This window comes from Acomys minous (assembly GCF_964271855.1).
Source record: "Acomys minous genome assembly, chromosome: 14".
Classification (NCBI taxonomy): Eukaryota; Metazoa; Chordata; class Mammalia; order Rodentia; family Muridae; genus Acomys; species Acomys minous.
In genome coordinates, this window is record NC_140496.1 from 107,983,355 (window position 1) to 107,993,096 (window position 9,742).

The 9,742-nt window shown below is 44.9% G+C and overlaps 1 protein-coding gene across 5 annotated transcripts in view; it reads left to right on the forward strand.

The window, feature by feature from the left end:
• Positions 1–5,691, forward strand: part of SLC44A5 (solute carrier family 44 member 5) — a 282,035-nt gene extending 276,344 nt beyond the window's left edge. For 3 of the 5 annotated variants that reach the window (XM_084755474.1, XM_084755473.1, XM_084755476.1), the window contains one exon: positions 1,610–5,691. In XM_084755474.1, the coding sequence (XP_084611600.1) occupies positions 1,610–1,746 (137 nt within the window). In that variant the 3' untranslated portion in view covers positions 1,747–5,691. The remainder of the gene's footprint in view (positions 1–1,609) is intronic. The other 2 variants (XM_084755475.1, XM_084755472.1) reach the window with 2 other exon arrangements.
• Positions 5,692–9,742: the final 4,051 nt, after the last annotated feature.

The window sequence follows — 9,742 nt, forward strand, 5'->3', positions numbered from 1 at the left end:
TCTGTCCTGTGGAGAGCTGAGAGGTGAGAAGATTAAAAACTCAATTGTCCACCCAGCTTGGCAGATTTACTGTTAACCAGCTTCCTATGTGAAGCTTTATTTGGAAGGAGACATTACTTTGTAGATGCTCTTTAGTTCTGTTTTGTGTTGGGGAGGGAGAGAGAGAGGACGATGACGGTGATAGTGGTGGTGGTGGTGGTGGCAGTGATGGCGGTGGCAGTGGCGGTGGCAGCTGTGGATTGAACCCAGGCCCTCACCCATGCTGGGAAAGCATTCTGCCACTGAGCTCTGTTCCTAGGTTGGCTGTAGAAATTCAATGACATCTCATACAGATAGACTGTGGTTAAGTGAAAGGTTTCAGAGAGATGTGGGGTCAAGACGTACAGTGAGCCATGATGTGCCTGTATCTGTGTAAGCCTCTGTATAGACTCCACATTAGAAGCTTTCCCTGGACCTCTCACTACCGACGCCATGCCCTTGAGGGAACATGCCCTTGTATTTACACCTACAGAATGGATGCTTCCTATCAGCCCCTGACCTACAAAAGCTCAGGGAGTCTGCCTTATCATAAACGTCTCTTCTCCCTGTATCTCTGGCAAACCTGGAGGGATGTAGAGTGAACATGTGAGAGGACAGAGCCCAGCTCTCCTATAACTGCATCCCCAGGGGTACCAGACATCTCTGGCCTCTGGTCACCTGCCTCCATGCAGCCCTCACTCCCGTAAACTCACAGATAAAATAATGTTGATGACTTTGGGGCTAAGGAGATGGCGCAGTCAGCAAAGTGCTTCCCGCATAAGTATCAAGTCTTGAGCTAGGTCTCCAGAACCCATGTAAAAAGTTGAACATAGTGGGGCATGCTTGTGATCCCAGCATTAGGGGGTGGGGTGGGGGTGGGGTGAGGGCAGAAAGGGGATCCCTGGAGTCCACTGGCCAGCTAGCCTAGCCTAAGTGGCAAGGTTCAGGCCCGTGCACAACCTCATCTCAAAAAACAAGGTGGGCGGCTCCTGAGGAATGATGCCCGAGTTTGATCTCGGGTTTCTATGTGCACGCACATGCATGCCTATGTACATTCCCCCCCCCCCACACACACATGTGCACTCAGGGGAACATGCCTCACCCATAAATAAGTAAACAAGTAAAATAGTTTGGCCTTTTGCCCCCGTGCTGGGAGGCTGAAGAAAGAGAACCGCCAACTCAGTGCCAGCCTGGGCAAGATAGCCAGGCCTTACTTGACCTGTGGAATTACATCTCTGCTTTACATTTTCCACAGCTAGCGATATGTGCCTATTGGTTGCTTTCCAAATGAACAGCCACAGAGTTGAAAGGCAACACTTTAGGACCCCCAGAAAAAAATCTTAGCTGCCTTATGGTGGTTGCTGAGATACCGCTCCTAGGGCCCTGTGAGTTTCGAGGTGAGGGAGGGGCCCTGCTTCCTGGCAGAGGCCAGTTTGCGCCTTCTCTGTCACCAGCATTATATCTGTTTGCCTTACATTTGACATGCTGACGCTGATTTCTCTGGTTTCTCCTTGTTCAACTTTGTAAAATCCTGCGTCCTCGCTCTATGATGGCTCCCTGCTTCTGCCCTGCCTTGGCTACTAACACGCAGGTGAAGATCTGGAGAGAAATGACGGGTCTGCAGAGAGACCTTACTTTGTAACCCCCAGCCTGCACAGGATTCTGAGCAAGAGGCGTCCAGTCCCCCAGAGACAGACAAACAGAAAAGTTCCAGCAGGGACTGTGTGAATCAGGCTGACTGCAGTATGAAAGCGTTGTTGTGGAGCAGTGTGCAAATCCCCCGCCGTTCCTGAAAAGGTTGCACTTGGTACTGTGGTGTGAGGGATCAGGCATTTGACAGTGGCCTAATTTACTTTATAGCCTGTGGGCCCATCTGCAAAAACCTGTAGCTGACAATGTTTTAATAACTTTTATAACTTTGCTAGCCTTTCTTTTTTATAAATGTATATTTGTAAAGGGTATTCAGGCAGTTTTTTTAAAACAATGCTATAAATGTGTAATCAATTAGCCATAAAAAATAGGGTTGTAGTTGACCAGCATATGGTACTAAATTTGTAAATATGGTGCTATGGTCATAGTTACTGTTCAAGCTGGTGAACAGCTCTCTAAAACTGTGATTCAACTTATAACCTTGCTTTCCTAAAAAGCCTGTTTCAAGTGGTTCAGTTGGTTCATTATAAGCTGCAGAAGTGCAGATCCCACGGGCTCAGCACATGACCCCACTGCAGGTGAAATGAGCAGAAACCCTCGTGGTCTTTGTTGTCTTAGTGAAATGAGACTCAGACTTGGGCCAAATCTATGTTTGGGAATATCGTTTCTATCCCCGTGAATACTCTGAACAGAGCAGAAATGGCCACCTCACTCACCTCTTGCCCCTTACCTGAGTTTCCTGTCACAGCCATGCAGAAGGCCTGCAGACTCTCTTTATCATGGGTGCACACTTGTTGTTTTTTTTTTTTTTCTGCACACACTGTGCAGAAGATCTAACATTCAGTGAGGGAAGAAAGCGGACAAGCCTGTTCAGATTTCACTCTGAGGAGATAGACCAGTGGACTTCTGTCAGGTACCACATCTGGTGCTTTCATGGGGTATGTATGTTTCAGATTGGAAAGAAAAAGTGTGCCCTGACCACAACCCCAGGGCTTAGAGTGGAAGCTGGTTTGTTGTGGCCATGTGGCCATGCTTAAGTCTCACAGGGTGCAAAAAAGCACGAACCGGTCCCGTACACATTGCCTACTTTTCCCTGTGTGTGGAGGTGGGCCATTATAAGTATAAAGAGGCCCCCTTTACAGAGCTCTACAGAGCACAGGGTTAACTGGGGCCCTTTTGTTTTTGATGCTAAACTCATGTCAGATTGTCTATATATTAATAATGGAATGTGTGGATACCAATACAGCCCACACATTAGAGTCGGAAATACATCCTTGTGTTATAAGTTAATATAAATGCTAACTTATTTACTTATCCTGAAGTCTGTGAAGTTAGATTTAGGACAGTTTTGTGGCAACTTCTTACACAGAGCCAATGGTTCCAGAAGGGTTTCAAAGTGTTGGTCTGCATGGCAGCCACAAGCTTGTTCTCGGCTTGCTTGGTTGAGATTATTCAGTCTCAAATGTCACTGGGCCGAGAGCCTTCTTCAGCCTTCCCTTGGTGACAGAGAGAAAGGCAACCGCTTTTATATTTCCCTGAACTTTAGTAGTATTTTACTTACAGAAAGGGGGGACTCCTAGTACTGTGCCAGTGGTCCCCTAACCCCGAGCTCGCGTTTGGATGTGGGCCGCTCTCTGCAGCATGATGAGGCCCTCTGATCGATTCAGATAAACACAAAAATTGGGAAGTTGGCTACAGATCAGATGTAGAAGTTAGCTGTCTGCTTTGCTGTGTTATTGGTGTATTCCCACTAAGAAAAAAGTAGTCGCCGTTTCTTACTTCTGTGGTTAAGATGCATAGAGTAAAAGTGAACGTTGTTCTTGACACTTTTTAGAAGCCATTTTATTACACAGCAATTAAAGGTTTTTTTAATACACAGAGCAATATTTCCAGAACTGTCGTGGAAAAAAAATGTGAGATTACACAGAAGGGAACGCTTTGTCAAGGCTTTACGTTCTAAATTGCCATTGGCAAAACAAAGGCGATTTGGAAATATATTGTGATTTAGAAAGTAGATTTGGTTGGGAATAAATGTTACTTCCTCACTCGTTCCATGGAAATGCTTGAACTGTCGCCAGAACTGACCTGGGACACAGAGTGAAATGATACAATCACAAGGGCTGATTGTTTCTTATAGCTGTTTACAAAGATGCTTTTCTGAAAAGGCGCTGTTCGTTCGGCGTTGCTGTGCAGCGAGCGGGCAGCAGGTGGCGACGTTGCTCCTCCTACCGCGTTGCTGCTCCGCTGACGTTCTACCCTCCTCCCTCCTAGTGGAAGACTTGGAAAGGAATGAAGGCTCTCCTTCAAGACCTTATTTCGGGACTCCATCTTTAAGAAACCTTTTGCTGGAGCGGGACTTCAATAAGAAGCAGTAGGAGAGCCAGCAGGGCGTCCTGTCGCCTGTGTCACCTCCCACACTGTATCCGGCCAACATGCCTTCCACAGAGCTTTGGTTGAGGACGTTTGTATCCAAGGCCTTTGCTGGCTTGCGGTTGCATCTTATACCAAAGCCCACGCTGTAACCTGTGAAGCCACCGGAAGTCGCAAGGGAATTGTTAATTACACGCAACATTTTTATACTAATATCTTTCGTTTTGTAGTTTATTTTTTGTCTGTTTAATTTTTTAATATTGAGTGGCTTGGATGTTTTGAAAAATATATTGAATATATTCATGTTCTTTTTAACAGTAACTTGATGAAGGCTACATGATTTAAATTGATAGCTCCTGATATATTGAAAACTAAAAGACCTCTGCAGGGAAAATTGATAAATAAAGCAACGTTTTTTAAGGCCCTTCCCTGCTCGTGTTTGACAGTCAACCCCAAGCGGACCACCCACCCGCTTGGTCTTTCTTTGCTTGAGTAGAGAATATTTCCCGTGAGAGCTGCCAGTCAGGCCTCCAGCCCTCACCACTGAGTTCTCTCACAAGTGCCTTCCTGGCTGGTCAGTACTTCCCGGATCTTGTGGCACGTGTCCAGACCTTGTTTGAAAGAAATTAAGCCCTGCAATGTTGAGTGATGACAAGCCTTCTCTCGCTTTTTTTTTTCTTTCTTTCTTTTTTTTTTTTCTTTTTCTTTTTTCCATCTTGCTCACTGACTGGTCGTTCACGGCTTTTGATACCCTCACCTTCACAGACAATTCCCCTTATGCCTAGTGGACATTCACACACACACACACAAAATGTGTGCTATACGCAAGCAAAACAACCCAAGAGAACACTTGTTGGATTTGTCTTTGTTTTTACTAAAAGAAGGTTTTAAAATACGATCTTTTCTATAGTAGCTCCTTAACACCGTAGGTGGGCATCTACGCGTCTAGTGTCTTATAGGACAGGAAAGAGACGCGTGTAGGAGCCACACAGGCAAACCTCCTCCTCAGAGGGTGCAGAGAGGTGCGAACTGTGCTGGAAAGCTCCGTCACACACGCGACCCTTCCATGAGATCCTGTTCTGTATGTCATTCTGCTAACTTTTTTATATGAAAATACCTGTTTACCTGTTGACTTTTTCTTGTGCCAATAGAAACAGGAGCAGTTTTTTAATTCAGTTTTGAATAGTTTCATGAGGATTGCTGAATTTTAGGAGAACTGACTCCGTTTGCTAGCTCAGCATTACAGTGAGTCGAGCCCCATGACGGGGATTAGATCCAACCAACAGTGACTTAGGGTCGTTTATTGATGAGCTGTTTGTTGGAAGGTCACTTTAGATACACTTTTATACCAAAAAGTTCCCACTGGCGCCTTGCGGTGTGGGCTCGCCCCCCGTCCTGCCCCACGCCTGGTGGTTGGGCTCTCTGGAGCCCGTGGCGGCGTGGGCTCTGTAACTAGTGTCTCTGCCGTGCAGGGACACTGAAACCACATTGATATATAAAATGGTTAATATTTAATGAAATTTGTTGGTACTCATTGTATATTTGGTTTCTTTCTTCTAATAAAGATTTCCATAAGAGACTGATTAAAAAAAAAAAGACTGCCTTTTGATTTTCTTTAAGCTAGAAAAGGTGTGTGTGTGTGTGTGTGTGTGTGTGTGTGTGTGTGTGTGTGTGTGTGTGTGTGATTCCTGGGTGTCGTTCTTCCTCAGGCACTATTCATATTGGGTTGTTTTGTTTAATTATTATTTATTTTTTAGATTGGCTGCTGTGGGGATTTTGGACAAGACCTTTTATTGGCCAGCCATTTACAGATTAGGCCGGGCTGGCTCCAGAGAGCCCACAGATCTTCCTGTCTCTGCCTCTCAGTGCTCAGATTATAAACAAGCCCCATGCTGCCTGGTTCTTGTAACTTTGGGTCTTTTTTTTTTTTTTAGCTTGGCTCCTGGGGGTTTAATTCACGTTTGAGCAGTAGGCACTGCATGACTGAGCTACCTCCCCAAGGCCAGCTTTGCTTTTACACCCACCACACACCAACAGCATCTTCTCTGCACCAAGTAGCAAGGTCTTCAATATCTAGGTTTATTCTTAGAATTTTTCCTGTAACCATGTATTGTTGAGTAAAACCAAGTAGAAGTTATATAAGCGAATAAGTCTCAGACAGAATAGTAAAGAATGGTCTAGGAGGAAGTGCGGCCGCCGAGCAGCGACCTCGCCTACCGTCTGCTCGCAGTCTTGTTTGCTTTCACCAACATTCACAAGGGGAAACGATCATTTTCAAGGGGAAGACAAATGTGAAGAACAAAAAGCAAACGGTCACAGGTGTTCTCTGGAGCAAGACTCCAGCGACCTGGCGCGAGTCTGTTCTAAGCTGAGGCGGCATCATTTCATGGGGTGATTACTGCTGAATCTTCAAAATCAATCTCTCTTTAAAATTTAATGAGTTCCTTGCAAATATAACATGAAACACTATTCCCACCTTTTCAACGTTCTTAAAATGTTATAAATGTAATATTGTATCTATTGATATAGGTGATGGTTTTTTAAAAATTGAAAATTGAAACACAAGCTGCTCTCCCTCCCCCCCAGAAGAAAGCTTAAGTTTGGGTTTAGTACTAGCCATTCCTTCTTTTAGTTGATAAAACATTGATATCTGTAAATAAATTTCATAAAATTGGTCTGTGACTGATTTGACTTTTCTATCTATCTAAAAAGCTTAGAGTTTATCAGTATATTAAAATCACACTATGGAAGGTTCTAGAATCATCAGGGTAACATGACTTATTTAAACTGGAATTAGAAGAAAGGTTCTGTGCAACAGTCCATCCTCTTAGCGCATGGCCAGCCAGAACTCATTGTAATGTGCTCTTTTGCGCTTATGATGGAGCCTCAGGAAATTGCTCTTAAATTCTAACCAGGCAGAGTAATTGCTCCATTATTATCTGGTTCTGGCTTGAGGAGCCTGCTTTATAGGTCAGTCTTGCTTGGAATAAGATACGGGGACATAATTGAACCAAAAACCTTTACTGCAAGCCTGTGGTGAACCTTAACCTGTTTCCCAGTTTCTTGCACATATTACCCTTGCATATTTTTCCTTTTTAAATATGGCTATAGGGTTACAATAATTCAGTGCAATAAGCCATTAATTAAAATGTATGATCAATATCTCAGATGCATTGAAATCCAATTTTCATTATGCTGGTTCAATTAGGAAAAAATTATATATGAAATATATAAGGAATAAATTATTTCTTCAAAAAGTATTTCCCATATATGTTTTTAATCTTGGGGCTAAAATGGGGATTGCAGACTTCTCAGGGTCCAGCCAAGTTGCTGGGGAAGCTCAGTGGATCACCACACAGGAAACACCAGCCCAGTTAAGGCAAACACAAGTCCAGCCATTCAGAGGTAGTTATGCCACCTGATAGAGGGTGTCTGACAGGCCCGCAGATCAATAGCCCTCATACAGCTTTCCAGGCCAAAGAGAAGTGCCCCTTCCTCACTGATGACCTCCCAGTTGCTCAGAAGGAAAGGTAATCGAGGCAGTTGAGAACCTGGCAGCATCTTCCTACAGTGATTTCTCTGCAGAGGGAATGCGTGCTGTTGTGGGACACATTGTCAAGCAGACAATTAGGCTTTACGAGTGGACATCACCCAGTTCGTCACACTTAGCCCTGACTCCTATGTCTTTTCTTATACACCTGCCGCACAAATCATAAGAACGGACGCAAGTGAATGATGGAATTGAGGGAACCCTTTCTGTTCAAAATTGTTCAAAATTATGTCACACTGAAAACTCATAATGACGGCTCAGCAGGGAAGGAGTTGGCATTTGCCACTCAAGGCTGTAGACCTGAGTGGGCTCCCTGGAACCCACATGGAAGTTGGAGGAAATAGCAGACTTGACAAAGTCCTCTCTCTCTCTCACACACACACTCACACACACACAAACACACTCTCACACACTCTCTCTCTCTCACACACACACACAAACACACACACACACACTCACACACACACACTCTCTCTCTCACATACACACACACAGTGCGCACATACTCATATCATACACACATACATTAGACACACATACAATAATAATAAAATTTAAATTAAAAATAATTGCCTTTCTCTTCTGACTTCTGGTCTCTTGCTGTTAAGTAGCGCAGTGTGCCAAAGGTGGGGGAGGCTTATTTAAGGTGGAAGCTGTTTGTCAACTACACATAAGTAAACGTGGAGCAGGGCTCGCTTCATTGTAAAAATAGTCTTGGGGTTGACATGTGCCACATTCTTCCACCCAGATGACTGTCCCCTGCTGAGTCAGTGTGTGCACAGAACACAGGTGAGGTGCTGGGCAAAGCACTGGCATCCCCGTGGGGCACAGAAACTCTAAGACACACAAAGAAATCTTTAGAGACCTCAGAGTGCAGGCATTGGGAGCCTTCCAAATGCCACTCGTGGGCCTATTGAAAGGGCTGCTCGGCAAATTAGAAGCCAGTAATTAAACAAATGAAAATAGTTTTCAGACATCTAATGAACAGCACGGAGCAGACTGTGCTACAATAAAGCTAATCACTTGGATGCATTTAGCTCAAATAAATAACAGAAGAGAATGACGCCCCAATCTGGCTCATGGTTAAAGAATTAAAAAAAATCTGCCTCTCTCTTGGAGAGTGAAATGTTTGCTGCTGTGATAGGTGTGCTCTCTGCTCTCTGCTCTATAGACTGCTTTCTGCTTTTCCCACTCTGTCATCAATAGATCCAGCCTCTTCCTCTCTTGCCCCCCCCCCCCCCACCTACAGAGCATCAAGTGCTTATGTTACCCTCAGAGGGAAATGGAGGTGGGTGAGGAAAAGGAAGAAAGAGAAAGAAGGCTTGGCCAGGAGGCCAAGTGGGACTTTGGAGTGAGTACCATGTCCTACTTCTGAGTCCTACATGACAGGAGGGCATCTAGAAAGGCAAGGCATAGTAGCTCAGTGATAACAGGATTAGACTCAAAGCAGCCAAGCTCAATTCCAGCATCATCCTGTGGCCATCAAAGATGGGCAACTGCTCAGCAACTCTCTTCGCTGAAAGCTGAGCTCACCTTCTCTGTGTGCTGAGCTGGGCCCATTCTTGACACAGCCACACTGGTCCCTATGCAGTGGATTAGTGGATTTGAACTGCTGAGGGAGCATCACAAAGGTGGGAGCCTCCTCCTGCTGTCACAGGCCAGAGAGATGAAGGGGGGGACACATGCCACCCTCTCCAAAGCTTCATTCCAAAGCCGACGGAAATATCCTCTGAAGATATAGTCATTGAACAATGTCCTGTTGCAGCCTTAAGAGCTTGGGACATGGTTGAGGAACCTGGCAAAACAACCATTTTATTTACTAAGGCATGTCAAGGCCCTGGAGAAGCCTTCGCAGAATTTGTTGTTGTTTTGGTCCCAAGTATGGGATGGGGAACAGACTTGTGAAAGAACAGGTGATGTTTATCCACTTTGAAGTCAAACCACTTCATGGGAGAGGGGTTCGTTTTTGCCAGCTGAAACACATCTTAGTATAGACTCTGAGAGGACACACACACACACACACACACACACACACACACACACACACACACACACACGAGATATATATAAGAGCTCAAAACAGGAGGCTGGGGCTTTTGAGTCTTGCTATTGTTTGGCTGTTCATCGCTCCACTTTGAGACGTTCCTAGAGAGA